The 18,697-nt window shown below is 39.2% G+C and overlaps 1 protein-coding gene across 8 annotated transcripts in view; it reads right to left on the minus strand.

Moving 5' to 3' along the window:
• Positions 1-1,560: 1,560 nt before the first annotated feature.
• The window catches only part of ubr5.S (ubiquitin protein ligase E3 component n-recognin 5 S homeolog), a 106,453-nt gene continuing 89,316 nt past the window's right edge, over positions 1,561-18,697 (minus strand). For all 8 annotated transcript variants that reach the window (XM_018223897.2, XM_018223896.2, XM_018223898.2 and 5 more), the window contains 17 exons: positions 17,655-17,827; positions 17,182-17,295; positions 16,876-17,093; positions 15,175-15,295; positions 14,959-15,057; positions 14,463-14,706; positions 12,972-13,077; positions 11,748-11,892; positions 11,106-11,236; positions 10,957-11,017; positions 9,883-10,058; positions 9,705-9,789; positions 9,033-9,188; positions 7,830-7,943; positions 6,144-6,288; positions 4,890-4,975; positions 1,561-2,356 (listed from right to left, as the gene is read on the minus strand). In XM_018223897.2, coding sequence (XP_018079386.1) covers positions 2,144-2,356; positions 4,890-4,975; positions 6,144-6,288; positions 7,830-7,943; positions 9,033-9,188; positions 9,705-9,789; positions 9,883-10,058; positions 10,957-11,017; positions 11,106-11,236; positions 11,748-11,892; positions 12,972-13,077; positions 14,463-14,706; positions 14,959-15,057; positions 15,175-15,295; positions 16,876-17,093; positions 17,182-17,295; positions 17,655-17,827 — 2,387 coding nt within the window. In that variant the 3' untranslated portion in view covers positions 1,561-2,143. The remainder of the gene's footprint in view (positions 2,357-4,889; positions 4,976-6,143; positions 6,289-7,829; positions 7,944-9,032; positions 9,189-9,704; positions 9,790-9,882; positions 10,059-10,956; positions 11,018-11,105; positions 11,237-11,747; positions 11,893-12,971; positions 13,078-14,462; positions 14,707-14,958; positions 15,058-15,174; positions 15,296-16,875; positions 17,094-17,181; positions 17,296-17,654; positions 17,828-18,697) is intronic.

The raw sequence follows: 18,697 nt of genomic DNA on the forward strand, positions 1-18,697 counted from the left end.
TGTTATCTTGTGTTAGGGAGCTGTTATCTGGTTACCTTCCCATTGTTCTTTTGTTTGGCTGCTGGGGGGAAAGTGATATCACTCCAACTTGCAGTACAGCAGTAAAGAGTGATTGAAGTTTAGCAGAGCACAGGTCACATGACTTGGGGCAGCTGAGGAATTGACAAAATGTCTAGCCCCATGTCAGATTTCAAAATTGAATATAAAAAAATCTGTTTGCTCTTTTGAGAAATGGATTTCAGTGCAGAATTCTGCTGGAGCAGCACTATTAACTGATTCATTTTGAAAATTTTTTTTTTTCCCATGACAGTATCCCTTTAAAGGGTTTCATGTGCCGATTATTTATAAATATTGTTGCAGCACATTGAATATATTGAAAGGGATCTGGAACGTTGATGCACCTTCATATGTCATGGAGGCACTAAGTGCAAAGATGCCATTTACTTACTGTGACTGTCATCGGAATTAAGGATTATTTCCTGTTCCCACCATTCAATATAGCGGACACTTTTACCATTTCAATTGCACTTTAGAGTGTACACAGCTTGAGTTAAGCACTAACAAAAAAAACTCCATTCACTTCTTTTGCTTTAGTTTTTTTTTTTTTTTTACTACTAAAAGCATTCATTCAAAGTAAAAAGAGCTGATCTGCCTTAAATTGTAATCGCCAAGATGTGCGGTAAATGACAAAATATAATATTAAATAGGACTGAGGTAGGGGCGAGTGACCCCCCCTCCCTGAGTGATTATATGAATACTTGTGGTTATACAAGAGGTGCATAACCTGCTTTTAATGTCCTTATTACAAGATAAAGTCCAATGAAGAGATACAGGGGGTCATTTATAAACACTGGGCACATTAGCACCTGGGCAGTAACCAATAGCAACCAATCAGAGGACTGCTTGCAGCTAGAAGAAAAAGCTAATCAGTTATGGGTAGGGATGCAGCGAATCCACTTTTTTGTATTCGGCCCAATACTGAACCATAATTTGCATATGCAAATCAGTGAGGGGGAGGGGGAAAGAGCTGCGCACAGCAAAAACATTTTTACTTTCTTGTTTTGTGACGAAAAGTCACATGATTTTAAGGATTCGGATTCAGTTCGGCCAGGCATAAGGATTCGGCCGAATCCTGGCCGAATACTAGGGATGCACTGAATCCACTATTTGTGATTCGGCTGAATCCCCGAATCCTTGGTGAAAGATTTGGCCGAATACCAAACCCGAATTTGCATATGTAAATTAGGGGCAGGAAAAGAAAATGTGGGAAAAAATTATTTTGTGATGAGTCACATGATCTCCCTACCCACCCCTAATTTACATATGCAAATTAGGGTTTGGATTCGGCCAGGTACAAGGATTTGGCCAAATCCTGCTGAAAAAGGCCGAATCCCAAACCGAATCTTGGATTAGTCGCATCCCTACCAAATACCGTACCGAATCCTGGATTTGGTGCATCCCTACTTATGGGTTGCTATGGGTTATTGATTTACTGATTAGCATTGACTTTCCCACAGATGTAACGCTCCGAGACAAAATAGTGCAACATGAGCTCGATAATTCCCATGGATATCACTTTTACAAGTTTAATATACATCATGTACATTACAGGAGGTAAACTACAAATTAAATAGTATGAAAAAAAAGTTGCTTTTTACCCTTCGTACAGAAACAAAAATTCAAAAGGAGAGAACATCATTTTTTTGGCCTTTATTTTTTGTTAAATTCCTTCCTTCTTCATACAAAGGAGCCATGATGAAGAAATCTCCCCCAAAGGCAGCACTGAATTCCCACTCACTTCATGTTTGCTCCATCTCAGAATAAAATCTATGAATCACAGTGTATTGATATCGTCCTTCTCTCTCTGGCCTCTGCCGGGTAAGTGTAACCAAAACGTTCCAGTCACTGGAGTTTCTGCCTTGTGCGGGTTGCTCGTCTGCAAGTTTAGCAGAGGAAAGTCTTTTTAACCCACTGGAGGTCAGAAGCTCCTACAACTTTGTCCATGATGTTCCACCGCAGGGGGCGACAGCATCAACTTTAATAAACTTCTTTTTTTTTAATTTTTTTTAGGCAAATGGAAAAAAGGATCTACAAAAAAGGGGTTTTGCTAGGAATATTACGCGGCAGAATACTTTAATTTACTTTACACAAATCCAAAGTTCTTGGTCTTAATAGCAAGTAACAACTTCTGTTTCAGGATCTGTTTGGAAGAATAAAGGGGGACGTAGAGGCGAGAGATGCAGGTGTTCGCCGTGGGAAGGTGCTGATCATCGGGGGGCCGGATGGTAATGGATGGCATGGGCTGGAATCCCTCTTCACTCGCAGGCAATGATGGGCTTGAGGTCCAAAAATAAACCTAGAGGGAGAATTAGAGATTTCAATTTTACATGCACAGATGTGATGCAAAGAGCTTTCCCCCTGCCATCTGCAGGTGCCTCATGAAATACATTGGGCCCAAAAGTATGCCCTAAAATGAAGACATGTCTCGAGTATCAGGCAGCAGCTGCTTCTAGGGCAGGGATCCCTAACCTTTTTTTTTTACCCGAGAGCCACATTTAAATGAGAGGGAAAGGCTAAAATGAAAAAAAAAAAAAATTATATATATATTGAGAAATATATTATATATATATTTGAGAAAGGCCTCGGAGGAGGCCGAAACGTCAGACTCGCATGTTTTAATAAAACTTTTTTGACAGTATTTAAGACCTGAGAGTGCGGATCCTTCTCTTGCTTGGTATATATATATATATATATATATATATATATATATATATATATAGTGAATAAAGTACCCCCTCTTGTAAAATATAAGGATATTATAAGTTACCGAGGAGTTTCATGACCATATAAAAACACGAGGCCGAAGGCCGAGTGTTTTTATACAGGTCATGGAACTCCGAGGTAACTTCTAATATCCTCATATTTTGCAACAGGGGGTACTTTATTTATTATAATACACAAGTTTTAGGGAGTCATGTGACAGAAATGACATCAGAATTCACCGTTTATAAGGATATAATTTACAAGATATTCATGGCTTTTGTGTAATATATATATATATATATATATATATATATATATATATATATAAAAAAACCCTCAACGTGCTGCTCTGAGTCCTCTGTCAAAAGAAACAGCATTTCTTTCCTTCTATTGTGTACACATGGGCTTCTGTATCAGACTTCGCTTTTCCTCTTACTCAAATGTAAAAAAAAGTTGGAGTGCAACATAATCATGCTAAAAGTTCCCAGGGGTGAAAAATATGGGCTGTTATTGTCTGTTGGTCGCCCCTATGTGGACTGGCAGACTACAGGAGACTTGGTTTGGCAGTACAGCTGGTATTTATGCAACCAAAACTTGCCTCCAAGCCTGGAATACAAAAATAAGCATCTGCTGGGAGCAAAATCCAACGGGTTAGGGAAAAACATGTAGCTCAAGAGCCACTGGTTGGGGAGCACTGATCTAGGGCTACATCTAGAGAAATGTTGGAAGCACAAGATATTCAATTTATACCCCCAGCCCTTTAGGTTGGAGACTCCCCTCTGCTTTCCATGGGGTGTGAAAAAAGTCTCATTATCCATCATATCATCATGGAATACAATGAGAGGCGGTTCACCTTCAGTTAGCTTTTAGTGTGTTCTAGGCCTTTATTTTTTACTTTTTAATAGCTTTTTGCCTTCTTCTCAATCTTTCCAGCTTTTCAGCGGGGGTCACCGACCTATATAAAATGTTAACTCTACTTTGTATAAACACAAATTTAAATAATAATAATTTTAAAAAAACACATTTTCCAATACCAATATTCGTCCCCTAAAACCTGCCGAGTTTATGTACAAGTCAATGGCAGAGGTCCTTGAACCATTTGAATATGTCAATTGCCTTCATGACATTCAAGTTTTTTTTTTTTTGGAAAACTATTTAAATTCGAGTCGAATTTTTGGGTCGTTCGTTTTGATGGAATATTAAACGTACAAGTTTTTTCATAAATAACCTTCAGTTCGACTTGCGAGTAGATTCGAATTTAATAGATTTAAAAAGATTCACATAGCTAAACTAAAAAACATTCTTATTTAAGATCAAAACTACCGTTGCTTATGTAGATTTCACAGTACTCATAAGGCAAGACAACTTTTGAAAACATGAAGCAACACGTGTTTTGCCAGTGGCATTTTATATTATTGCAGGAAATAAGTTGCCCACAAAAAAATCTCACAAAACTATGACAGAAACTACACTAGATGATGTCCAAGTAAAGAAAAGACTAGAAGGGTCATTTACATGTACTGTTAGTAATCGGCATTAAAGGGGTTGTTCGCCTTTAAATTAATTGTTATTATGATGTAGAGAGTGATATTCTGAGGCAATTTATTTCATTTTTTATTATTTGTGGTGTTTGAGTTATTTAGCTTTTTATTCAGCAGCTCTCCAGTTTGCAATTTCAGTAATCTGGTTGCTAGGGTTCAAATTAGCCTAGCAACCATGCACCAATTTGAATGAGAGACTGGTATGTGAATAGGAGATGGGCTGAATAGAAAGATGGGTAATAAAAAGTAGCAGTAACAATAAATGTGTAGCCTTACAGAGCATTTGTTTTTAGATGGGGTCAGCGACCCCTATTTTAAAGCTGGAAAGTCAGAAGAAGAAGAAGGGAAATAATAAACTATAGAAAATAAATAATGAAGACCAATTGAAAAGCTGCTTTTAATAAGCCATTCTGTAACATATTAAAATTAAACTTAAGGTGAACCATCCATTTAATGCAATGAGAACATCTCTGGCTCACTAATACATCAGGCTAAATGTCAGTTTAATCATTTCCCACCGGGATGTAGCCAGATATAATCTCTACACATATATCATACAATACAATCACATCGACATGTACTTACTAAATCTTGCCGCTCTGTCATACTCATCTTCTCTACGATTGACCAGAACCAGCGTTTGAACTGCAACAGCTTTTCTGCGTTTTCTCCTGTGTACAACAAAAGGAAGATCTGGTGTTGTTCAAAGTAAAGCAATTAAACACTTGCTCACCCCCATTATCTAAACCAGGGATCCCCAACCTTTTGAACCCGTGAGCAACATTCAGAAGTAAAAGGAGTTGGGGAGCAACACTAGCAAGAAAAATGTTCTTGGGGTGCCAAAGAAGTGCTGTGATTGGCCATTTAGTAGCCCCTATGAGGATTGTCAACCTACATTGAGGCTCTGTTTGGCAGTACGCCTGGTTTTTATACAACCAAAACTTGTCCCCAAGCCTGGAATTAAAAAATAAGCACCTACTTTGAGGCCACTGGGAGCAACATGTTGCTCACGAGCTACTGGTTGGGGATCCCTGATCTAAACCTATATGTCTCCAAAGATGCCCCAGTAGCTCCCCATCTTCTTTTCTGCTGATTCACTGCACATGCTCTGTGCTGCTGTCACTTACTGAGCTTAGGGACCCACTCACAATATACAGTACACATAGAATAGAAATGTCACAATATAAGGCTGATTAGTAATTAATACAGATAATTACTACATGGCAGCACAGAAACCAGTGCAATTAGCATCAGAATTTAATAATCAGCAAACCTGTAGCATCAGCTTATATTACAGGGGAAGCTCATTTTCTGCTGGATAATTAGTGACGAGCCCTAAGCTTAGCTTCTCAACAGCCAATCAGAGCCCACTGAGCATGTGAGTGTCACAGACACTTTCCAAGATGGTCACCCCCTGTGACAAGTTTGAAGTCCTGGACCATTGCTGCTATTGACAAGCTGAAACTTTAGGCTGGTGCAGTAAATTCAGAATATAAAATATGGTATTTGTAACCATATTAATTTTTAAGCTTTAGTTATGCTTTAATTGAGAACTATAGTTTAACAATGAAGTACGCTAGAAATGCTGAATGGTATGATTGTTTACCAGCACAAGGCAGCCCCAGCCTTTTAGCAGAGAAGATCTGTGGCTGTGAAAATTCCCCTAAATTGTATATATTGAATATAAATGTCATCTTGCAATACTAATTAGTAATTAATTCAGATTCTCATTACATGGCAGCTAACAAGCCAGAGCATTTTACAATCAGCCTACGTGTCAGGCACATTTTACTGCTGATTGGCAATAATAATTTATGGAGACAAGAGAGAAGCCCTTACCTGACTCATCGTTGAAGGAGGTAAAGCTAATGAGCATCTGAACATTAACTTCCCCACAGCCATTCACTAAGAGCCTAAAGTCTTCTGCAGTTAAGTCTTCTAATGCATTCTTTGGGAGAACATCCAATAGTCCTTTCCTCATGGCCTGGGGCAATTCAAACAGGAAACACAATTAGAAGAAGGAAAAGAGAAGCCAGTGAGCTTGTACAGGTATGGGATCCATTATGTGGAAAAGAGTTATCTAGATAGTTCCAAATTATGGAAAGGCCACCTCCTATAGATTCAATTTTATCCATATAATCAGATATTTTATTTTTCTGTGTAATAATAAAACAGTAGCTTGTACTTGATCCCAACTAAGATATAATTAATCCTTATTGGAAGCAAAACCAGCCTATTGGTTATTAAATGTTTATATGATTTTCTAGTAGACTTAAGGTATGAAGATCCAAATTATGCAAAGACCCATTATCTGGGAAAACTCCAATTCCCAAGCATTCTGGATAACAGGTCCCATATCTGTAGCTGCAAACCTGGGGGCGATCCAGGCCCCTGGCCACCTCATTGGTGCAGCTCCCCTGCCAGCAATTAACCACTTACTGCCCCCTGCTCTGGAGAAACCTGTCCTATAGTTCTCTATCCTTATATACTGAAAAAGACTGAAAATACTTCTTGTGTATAATAAGCATTCCCTCACTTATACAGGTGGTTCACCTTTAGGATAACCATTAGTATGTTATCCATTGCCCAACTCTAAGCAACTTTTCAATTGGTCTTCATTATTCAGACCCTCTCCTATTCATATTCCAGTCTCTTATTGAAATCAGTGCATGGTTGCTAGGGTAAGTTGAACCCTAGCAGCCAGATGTCTGAACCTGCAAACTGGAGAGCTGCTGAATAGAAGCTAAATAACTCAAAAACTACAAATTAAAAATGCATCATAAATGCATCTGCATCATACTAGCAGTTAACTCAAAGGTGAACAACCCTTTTAATATTTTAACATGAGTGCAAGCTGCTTGTATCTGGTAACAAAACGAATTTATCACAGAATAAGAATACAGAGATTAAAAGCGACAGAATCATTAATTTAAAGTTAGGGATGCACTGAATCCACTATTTAGGATTCAGCCGAACCCTTCGCAAAAGATTTGGCGGAATACCGAACCGAATCTGAATCCTAATTTACATATGCAAATGAGGGATGGGAAAGGGAAAAAAAAATTTAACTTCCTTGTTTTGTGACAAAAAAAGTCACCGCCCATAATTTGCATATGCAAATTAGGGTTTGGATTTGGTTCGGCCGGCCAGAAGGATTCGGCCGAATCCTGCTGAAAAAGGCAGAATCCTGGATTCAGTGCATCCCTAATTTAAATGGATCTGACCCACCTAAAGACCAAAATTAAATAAACAGACAGACATAGCTTTCAGTGACAATTAGATTTCTCAAATAAAGAAAACAGAAAAAGAAAAAACAACAGCCTATGGACAAATACATCAATAAAAGCAAGCGGTATGGCAGCTCATAAAACAGAAGAAGCACGTTGCCATGTGACAGTTCTATAACAACCTCAAAACAGATTAACTTACATGCCTAAAAATTCCTTACTATAGATCTGCCTCAAACCCTACCCACACATTTGGGATCCACCAATAAACACAGCCAGATGGGATGTATGCACTTACATTAAGCGGTTGCTCTGCTACAGTGAGCATTCTGTGTTCAGCATATTTTCTTACATATTCATACACATTTTGAGGGGTTACAGGGATATTTACGCCATTAGGAATAAGTTCCACCTGCAGGAAACAAAAGTGTCAGATTTATGATTGGGGGAAAAAAAAAAAAAAATCGGATGTATTTTATGCAACATAAGGAGTTCTTATACAAATACTCATAATTATGAAATAAAATGGTATCATATATATATATTAAGCAAATCAAATGCATCTCCCCATTAACGAACATTACACTGTAAACATAATGTGTATAGTTTAACGCTCTAAAGCCAAAAAATGAAGCAAGGCTGCAGTGTCTCCGTTTACATAAGAAACATGCTACCTAATAGGTAGAGTAACTCCTGTGATCATCTTTGCCCCTTTCCACTGACATAAATGGCATCTATATGTCCCTAAGGAGCACAGGCGGTTGCCATATCTAGAAATATTAAAGACCAATGGCAACACTGCTATAGCACTGCTAAGATGCCAAAGGGTCCCCCTTAATATACTGTATGCAATTATCAATGCAGTTTTTACTTCGACGAAGGGCTCCTTGTCAGGCAGGAGGTACAGGTATGTTATCCGGAAAACCCATTATCCAGAAAGCTTCGAATTACGGAAAGGCCGTCACCCACAGACTACATTAGAACCAAATAATACTTTTTTTTTTTTTTTTTTAAATGATTTCCTTTTTCTGTGTAATAATTAAACAGTACCTTGTACTTGATCCCAACTAAGATATAATTAATCCTTATTGGAAGCAAAATCAGCCTATTGGGTTTATTTGAGGTTTACATGATTTACTAGTAGACTTAAGGTATGAAGATCCAAATTACAGAAAGATCCTATTTGAAAAACCCCAGGTCCCGAGCATTTTGGATAACAGGTCCCATACCTGTACTTTTAAATTTCTAAATTATTTTCTAGTAGACTTAAGGTATGAAGATCCAAATTGTAGAAAGATCCATTTTCGGAAAACCCCAGGTACCAAGCAATCTGGATAACAGGTCCAATACCTTTAAAAGGAAGAACTCGTCTCCAAAATAACCAATGCATATTAAATTAAATGCTGTTTGTTTACAATGTAATAGGTGACTAGAGAGACTATTGGAGCGGTGTATTTTACTGGTTCTGTATCATGATTGACCTTAGAGCAACAATACTTACTTGTCCACCACCTTCTTCTTTGCAGAGGTCTATTGCAAACGCTAGGTCCATTGAGGCAAACACTGCGTCAGCATCCGGGCTTTGGGAGGCGAGTATAAGTTGCCGTAAGCTCTCGTACATCACGTGATCAAAGAACGCAAAATCATGCCAGTTCACCTTGGGGACAGTCAAAATGGGAATATTCTTCAGGGTTTATGAAATAACAAAAATTTACTTTTTTTTTTGCTAGAAGCCATATCAGATGGATCTTCTCCAGGAATATCTATCAGGGCCGGGCCAAGCCGACTCAGCGCCCTAGGCAACCTGGTCGGCTAAAACAGGGAGAGTGGGGGACCGAGGGGAGAGCGGGAGACCGAGGGGAAAGCGGGAGACTGGGGGGAGAGCGGGAGACCGAGGGGAGAGCGGGAGACCGAGGCGAGACAGAGCTGCAGATGGGAGTGAATCCAGACAAGGGGTAGGCAGAAGAGAAGAATCTTGAACAGGCACCCCCCACAGCGTTGCAGGTGCCTCTTCTGCCTACCCCTAGATCCAGCCCGGTCTGCTATTAATTACTGCACAGCTCCACAACAAATATCTTTAATACTACATTGACACATCATAGCTTGTCAATATGCTGGGTATTTTGGCAATATTCTTCAGGAAAAAAAATAAAAATGATTACGGAAAACTTACCTTTCTGCCCAGAAGCACTTTAATCACCTGCCTACTTAAAGTGATAGGACATAATTCATTCTGTAGTAGGCACAGACCAAGAATTCTGAAAAAAGCAGAAGAGAAAAAAAAGTAACCTTGAATTATAATACTTTCAATAATTTACTTTAATTAATTGTGTCCAGCGGCAAGATCTTACCTGCCGATGTTGCGGAAACAGTTTAAACGTGCCTCTGTGTTTTTTCCAGGCCTTGGACTATAGAAACCTCGTTTACCAGGTTGGTAAAATAAAGGAGCATTATCGTCCCCATCGTCTGTGTCAGTAAGCTCCATATCAACCACGCTTCGACTAGAGCCATGGCGCTTACGGTTTTCCTACAGGTAGAAGCACAACAAAACTACGTTTGCGCTAGACTTACCACATGACAAATATGTTTTGAAAATGTAATCTAAGCTTCCTCATACAGAAAGAAACTTTCTAAATACAATCAATTAAATATTCAGCATGGTTTCTGAAATAATCAAGTTTATCTTCACTATTCCTCTCTCAGCATCTGTTTCTCTTCATTCTGTCTTCATGCAGGAGTTGGGTGTCAGATAATCAGTGACAGTTAGATCCAATATATCTTATAGGGAGGCTTCCTTTCCAAGCAGATGTATAAGAGCTCATTCAAATAACTAATTCCAGTACAAACTAAACTGCCTTTTGCACAAATCCTGCATGTAGAGAGACCTGATGATTTTAATAGAGTGAGCTCTTATACATCTTCTAGGCAAAAGGAAGCCCTCCCCTATAAGATATATTGGATCTGTCAATGAATATTTCTGCATGAAGAGAGAATGAAGAGAAACAATCTAAAACATGTAATTAGATTACCAGTACACAGAAAGCCCCCTTTAACAATGGACTCCAACAAACTGTCACATAGGAAGGGATGGTACACTGGCAACCTAATTATCTACTTCCCAAGGACAACACATGGTGTAGCTTCAGTTTCAGTGTTTGTCCTGTTTAGCTCAACAAATAAAAATCAGATATTTGTGATTTAAACAAGACATACGTTTAATAAAAGTCCTATTCATTGCACTAATTTTGAGTAAGGGAGTTTACGGTCCCTTTAAATTCCTGATGATACCCTGCTAGTGGATGCTGGACACAACCCTGTTCCATTGGTAAGACTATTGTTACTGCATCGGGTTTATCAGTTTTAAAGCTGAAACCAAAGCTCATAATGCGACAGAATATACATTAGGAATGGATCCATTGGCTTACCTGTACCTTATCAGCTGCTTCTAATAAACCTAAATCGAGGATACTGTCAGCACCATTCTCCCTGGAAAATAGTAAATCAGATGGTTTAAAAAAAAATGTACTAATTTGCGACAGCCTGAGTTCTCCTTTCCAGGTTGAAGACAATTTACCTTCCATGTGCAATAATAAGTTCCATAGCTTCATCCACTCTGGCTCTTAGAGAGTCTTCACTTGCCAACAGCAGCAGCAGTTGTGCAGGAGATAGCTCAAGCAGCATGCCTGTAATTTTACTTGCAAATGCCTAAAAATAAATTAAAAAAAAAAAATAAGTATTTAATCAGCTAGTCTTGATTCCAAATTACAGCAGCAAAAAAGCCTCTAAGGGTAGAAGTACACAGGCGTTTTGAATCAGATACCTTCCGCTCCGATGCAACGCGAGAAATCGCAGGCTTCACGTCGGATGTGCCAAATCTAAGGTAATAGGAATGTCGTACGTTGTCGCATCCGACAGTCGTGTTGGATACACACTGCGACAACGTCAGACATTCCTATTACCTTAGATTCGGTGCATCCGACGTGACGTGTGCGCTTCCTCGGGTCGAGTTTGAACGGAAGGTATCTGATTCAAACCGACAGTGTAGTTCTACCCTAAAACTTGGGACCTTACAGGGCTTCCGGATGTCTGCAGAATGATTGATAGCAAAAGAACTGTGCTAAGTATTTAAGAGAAATCAACTGCTTTACAGCAAAACTGCAGGGTACTGAAAGTGACAAAACATCATAATGGCAACCACAATTGCGGGCAAACTCACCGGCTGCATGGCTTGTACACGTGGGTATAGTCTTTCTCCGAGAGCCTGTCGGTGAGCAGGAAGAGGATCAGGATCATCACTAGGATTGCCCTCAGAAGCTGGCCTGAAAGGCCTAGTATCAATGGAAAGTTGCCGTCTGAAATCTCTAAAATTAAAAAATATAACAGTTGTACAACAATGCATAGGTATAATACACAACAGATTAAGATATATTCAGATGCCTGCAATACACATTCACCTTGAATGTAGAGTGATTGAGTATTGGACGCCTTTCCCAACACATTTAACAAGGGGAAATCTGGCTTCCAAACCAAAATTTGATAGAGGCCCACATAACACAGAAACCCCTAATATACCCATCAGTTACCTGTTCCATCCATCACAGTTACCTGTATGAATACATTTTCTATGCTGAAATTCAGTTACTCTCTTTCTGCATCATTTGAAATCCTGGCAGGGAAGGAGGGACTAAACACTGATGTTACAAACTGTAACAACTACTCCACAGCTTACAGACAGCATGCATGAACTACATAACCCACAATGCATTGCACTGTGATGTTCCTTATTGAAATCACATGTCCAGGGAATTGTGGGTTTGTGCAGGTTAAGGACAGATGGCTGCTGATACAAAGTAACAGTAGTCAGCCAGCTCAGCAAAGTAGTCAGACAGATCAGCAAGAGAGTAGGGGCTAGGCTTAGAGAACGGTTCCAAACCATTAAAAATCATGAAGTCTGAATATTTTTTAATTGATGCATATTGCAAAGTTACTTGAAATTATTTGCTTTTAAAAAAAGTTATGTTTGTGTGGAAAACCCCTTTCACTGGGAAGCTCTTTAGGGCAAAGATTGGTGCTTTAATGAGACATAGCAATATTTATGAAAGGTTACATAAAACCAACAATTCAGCATTACAACTAGGGATTTTGGATTCGATCGAACCCCCGAATCCTTTGCGAAAGATTTGGTCGAATACCGAACCAAATACCAATTTGCATAAGCAAATTAGGGGTGGGAAGGGGAGAACATTTTTTACTTCCTTGTTTTGTGACAAAAAGTCATGAGATTTCCCTCCCCGACCCTAATTTACATATGCAAATTAGGATTTGGTTCGGCCAGGCAGAAGGATTCGCCCGTATCCTGCTGAAAAAGGGCGAATCCTGAACTGAATGCTGGATTCGGTGCATCCATAATCACAACTCTATACAATTCCCACATACAAACCTGTCTCTATCCCGCCGAGAACCTGTTCGCAAACCACTGCTTCTTCTCATGTCCCGCTCCCTTTCCCGGTCTCGTTCCCCACGATTTCTGAGTCTTTGCATCAAACCTTAGAGATGAAGAATGTGGATGGTTGCTGGCTTTCAGCGAATAAGAAGCATTTCAGAATGCACTATGAGCCTCTGATAAACCTAACATTCATGGATTTACAGAAGTTTACCTTGTGTTTACAAACGCTCGTTGAAGCGGGCTCAAAAAACAAAAAACCTTCCTAAATGCAAAAGAGCAAATGGACCAGTCCCTGTATCATCCTTGTATTAAAGGGAAACTAAAGTCTAAAATAGAATAATGATAGAAATGCTGTATTTTGTATTCAAAACATAAATTCACTGCACCACAAGCCTAATAAAAAAAATATTTATGCTTTCAAAGTTGGCCACAGGGGGTCACCATCTTGTAACTTTGTTAAACATCTTTGCAAGACCAAGACTACGCACATGCCTAGTGTGGTCTGGGCTGCTTAGGGATCGTCAAATTATCAAAGCAGCACAAGTCAAATAATAGAAGCAGATACAGCCATAGAAGCAGATACAGCAAGGAGGATTAATTATCAGAATATGCAGACTGGGTCCTGTGTTGTCATGTAATCTAATGTGGATTTTATAGATTTAGTATTGTTTAATACAACTCTCCAGAACCAATAGCTGCAGCAAAATAATCCTCTAAATAGAATCCCAGTGTATCTGTTTAAATCTGGCTCCATGATCTTTGTCCCTGCAGCTGGAGTTGGAAACATTAAAGAAGATATAAAGACAAAAATAAGCTACAATTTTTACTTTATTAACTGAAAAAGAAACCTATCCCCTATATACTTCAATAAAAAAATCTGTCCAGTTTTTATAAGAAACCTGACAGTATGAGATGAAATTCCCATCTTCATTTACTTTCTCTGACTGCTGCAGATATGAATCTCTACATGGTCACCAGCTGCTCTATAGGGAAACAAACAAAGCTGCTAGAGTTCTGGGAAGTCCCTCCCCCCCTGTAGTTTGAAAGTATGATCCTTTCCCTGCAGAGCAGTTAGGGACCATCTGAAGTTTCCTATATGTAGCAGTTAGCGCAAGTGAATAAAGGGAGAATTTCACTGCATATAGTCAGATTTATTATAAAAACGGTACATTTTTTTTAAATTAAAGTATATTGCAGATTGGTTTCTTTTTCGTTAAAGTAAAAATGGGATTTTATTTTTTTTTGCTTTTACATCCACTTTTAAAAGTAGTTTTATTATTAGTACTTTTATTAGTAGTCTTGTATTTTCACATTTCCTAAAAAGGCATATAACCTTTTCTGTAAATAAATATACAATCCTGGGGGAGGGGGGAAACATAGTACCTGTTGGTATTTCATCAAGACCCTGAGTCTTATTTACATTGAAATTGCTAAATGCACATAAGTTGGATTTCGAACCTTACAAATGCAGTATAATATACTTACTTGTATGAGTACCTTTGTTGGCATTTTGGATACAGTCCAAGCTTGGCAACTTTTCATTGGACAAAAATGCTTGTGCTACTGCAGTATAAAAACTTCGGGCTACTCCACTGCCTTCTCCTGGCTCATCTTTAAAGGTGACCTTTACTCTATGCACTGCCATAGGAGTTGTGGCGCATCTGCGCCCAAAATGATTATTCAGCTGCCTCATCGTTTGCTGTATTAGAAGATCTCTATCTCGATCCACCTAAAAAGAGGCAAGAAAATGTGCACATACTTTTAATACATGCCATTCCAGTTTTTATAGGGCTACCTCTGCTGACCGTGGATGCACATTTAAAATATAGGAACGTGCAGAATAAATACAGGCCAGGAGAAAACACCCACAAGCTGTTGAGAGGCATAGAGGAGGGACAAAAGTTTATAGTTCCGTGGTGACCGGCTGTAAAAGAAAGTTATGTAAATCCTTACCTACCAGCAAATAAACAAAACAAACTACCTCTAGTGTAAGATCTCTGGACTGCTGATTTCGAAGTTTTTCCATCTCCCTGCGGAACTTGGATTCCTTTACTTCAAACCCTCCTAGTTCAGTTAAGATCTATATTATGGAATATAAAGAAGTTAGGAAATATTGTACTGATAAATTAATTTAAATTATTTTAATTAATTAAATTAATAATTTATTATTATTTAGTATTTGTAAGAAATAACTCACCGATCCAGGCTCTGCTCCGACATCTTCCATAAACACCCTTCCAAACAATTCAAGAGATAGTCGCCAACGTCCTAACAGCATATCATGGGAAATGACCATTCCCATAAAGCTACACTGTGGCCTAAGTATATAAAAAAACAGAAAAACAGTGAACACTTTTATAAATGAAAACCTTGCAATTACAGATGAATTAAAGTATCCCTAGGTTGGATTGCTGTCCTAGAAAAAACATGAAAGGAGACATAAGAGAATTAAAAAATATCCCAGTATTTTAGGCAATTATGAATAATATTTGGTGCTGGTCTCACACTGGACTAAAAATTAATATTTTCTTTAAAGGGATACTGTCATGGGAAAACATGTTTTTTTCAAAATGCATCATTTAATAGTGCTGCTCCAGCAGAATTCTGCACTGAAATCCATTTTTCAAAAGAGCAAACATTTTTTTTTATATTCAATTTTGAAATCTGACATTGGGCTAGATATTGTCAGTTTCCCAGCTGCCCCCAGTCATGTGACTTGTGCTCTGATAAACTTCAGTCACTCTTTACTGCTGTACTGCAAGTTGGAGTGATATCACCCCCTCCGTTTCCCCACCAGCAGCCTAACAACAGAACAATGGGAAGGTAACCAGATAGCAGTTCCCTAACACAAGATAACAGCTGCCTGGTAGATCTAAGAACAGCACTCAATAGTAGGGATGCACCGAATCCAGGATTTGGTTCGGGATTCGGCCTTTTTTAGCAGGATTCGGATTCGGTCCTACTGCCCAGCCGAACCGAATCCTAATTTGCATATACAAATTAGGGGTGGGGAGGAAAATTGTGTGACTTTTAACAAGGAAGTAAAAAATATTTTCCCCTTCCCACCCTACTATGTAGAAGAGAGAGAACACGCATAGATACATTTTCTATAGTTCCATTAAGCCGATTGCACAGAAAAGGAACATAAAACCTGACATTATACCTTGAATTCTATCCATGAATAGGGGATACTTTCTAAAGCAGTATAACATTGCTTGCCCAGTGTTGTAATTTAATGGCAAAAGCCCAAACTGTGCACCGTGCCCTCCTTTTTGTGCCTGTTGGTTATCTGTTCACTTCTGTTTTAAAAAGATATGGTCATGGGAAAAATGTTTTTTTCAAAACACATTTAATTTTGAAATCTGACAGGGGCTAGACATATTGCCAGTTTCCCACCTGCCCCATGTCATGTGACTTGTGCTCTGATAAACTTCAGTCACTCTTTACTGCTGTACTTCAACTTGGAGTTAGATCCCCCCCCCCAGCAGCCAAACAACAGAACAATGGGAAGGTAACCAGATAGCAGCTCCCTCAACACAAGATAACAGCTGCCTGGTAGATCTAAGAACAACACTCAATAGTAAAAATCCAGGTCAAACAGACACATTCAGTTACATTGAATAGGAAAAACAACAGCCTGCCAGAAAGCAGTTCTGTCCTAAAGTGCTGGCTCTTTCTGAAAGCACATGACCAGGCAAAATGACCGGAGATGCACCTACACACCAATATTACAACTAAAAAAAATACACTCGCTGGTTGAGATGCTACAGAAGGCCAGACAGCAAAAAGAACAATGGAGGGCTTACACAAGTCAAACTGGTTAACCATATAACACTTCATAGGATAGAATGAAGAAAAAATATACAGCCATATAGCATTGAGGCCAATTAATGACTACCTGAATGATGTAAGCGGGGGACCTTCACTCTCTGTTAACCCTATTTCTGCCAACAAGCTACTTTTCAGCTGAGCTGCAAGATCATGAGCTGAGGGTCCAGCCTTTGATGTGTCATTTTCCTCAGCCGGCACATTCTGTTCCTCTGCTTCTTTCTGACGGCTCTGCATGTTCATTACATTTTTTAGATTAGCAGCATATGACATTTTGGTTGGTAAAACCTGCACAGCAAAAAAAGAAAGAAGAGTTAAATAAGAAAGGAAAATGCTTCCCAGAATAGAACGACATGTCATTTTCATGACTGCTTACCTCCAGGCAGTTTCTGTCAACTGTCACTTCTAATAGGCATTTTCCAGTGTTAGCAGTAGATGAGTAGAGACCTTGACTCGGTCGACCAAATAAGTCTTCTTTCCTTGCATTTGGCTGGAAAAAAAATTTGTTAAAAAAAACCAATATTCTATAGTGAAAAAGGTTTTTAGCTGTAAAAAAATAGCGTGTAAAGTGAATAAAGCTCGACTTTTGTTTTACAAAGGTAGGAGCAGGTGTCTGCCTTGTGTATTTGGCAATATTGTGTTACCATTACAAAATAAAGCATTATTTTGCACTCCATTCATTCAAATTTTAAAATAAAGTGGATTTTGCATCCCCTGATTTTAAGTTTTCACTCATTTTACATTGTTGTTTGGTGGTCCCATCTATATATTATGCATAATACATTTCCATGATTTTACACCATTTTTTTCTGGTCTCCTGAAAAACGTAAAATGGGGGTTCTACTGTACCTGCAAAAGATGGGGCTGGTCTGCAAGTGGGATAGCTTCTGCCAGAGGAACTTCAAAGGGGTTTGGTGGAATACAACCAAGGAACGTCATTGAATCGGAACGACGGAAAAACGGATGGTTTGGACCGGTCTCAGAGGGTAGTGTATCGTCGTCTTTGTCATTCAATATTAGGCCTGTAAAAAACAGTCACTTTTAGGCATACGACAAGTCACTTCAACGCTCACTGCTAAGTGAAACAGGTACAAGTATTTTAAAGTAGCTACAGGAATACTATAACATTTAGAACTATATATTTGTTTTCTAGAATTCTAGATATTTAATGGAGACCTGTCACCAAGAAAAGGAGATTTTGTTTACTTACCGTTAAATCTCTTTCTCTTCAGTCACTTGGGGGACACAGGGACCATGGGTATAGCTAGTACCACTAGGAGGCAGGACACAACCATAAAATAAGAAACCGACTCCTCCTCCACTGGCTATACCCCAAGCAGGCGGAGCTTAACTCAGTTTGTAACAAAGTCAACAGGAATAATAACTAACGTAGAAAAATAACCCAAAAACATGTTAACCAGAACATATCTGAAGGAATGAAGGCCTCTATCCAGGGAGGGAAGCCCTGTGTCCCCCAAGTGACTGAAGAGAAAGAGATTTAACGGTAAGTAAACAAAATCTCCTTTTCTCCAAGTCAGCTTGGGGGACACAGGGACCATGGGACATACCAAAGCTGTCCCCAAAAACCGGGTGGGAAAAGAGGCCTAAGAAGAAACCACTGCGGCCTGCAGCACCCTTTTGCCAAAGCGAGTGTCAGATGCCGCAAAGGTATCAAAGTGGTAAAATTTGGAAAAGGAATTGACGGAAGTCCACGTTGCCGCTTTGCACAGCTGCTCAGCTGAGACCTGGTTACGGAACGCCCAGGAAGTACTCACACCCCTGGTGGAATGAGCGGTGACCCTGTGTGGGGGATCCTTTCCCTTTGCAGTGTAAGCTCTGTGGATAGCTTGCTTGATCCATCGAGAAATGGTCTGCTTGGTAGCTGGTTGACC

The sequence above is a fragment of the Xenopus laevis genome, chromosome 6S, assembly GCF_017654675.1.
Source record: "Xenopus laevis strain J_2021 chromosome 6S, Xenopus_laevis_v10.1, whole genome shotgun sequence".
Taxonomy (NCBI): domain Eukaryota; kingdom Metazoa; phylum Chordata; class Amphibia; order Anura; family Pipidae; genus Xenopus; species Xenopus laevis.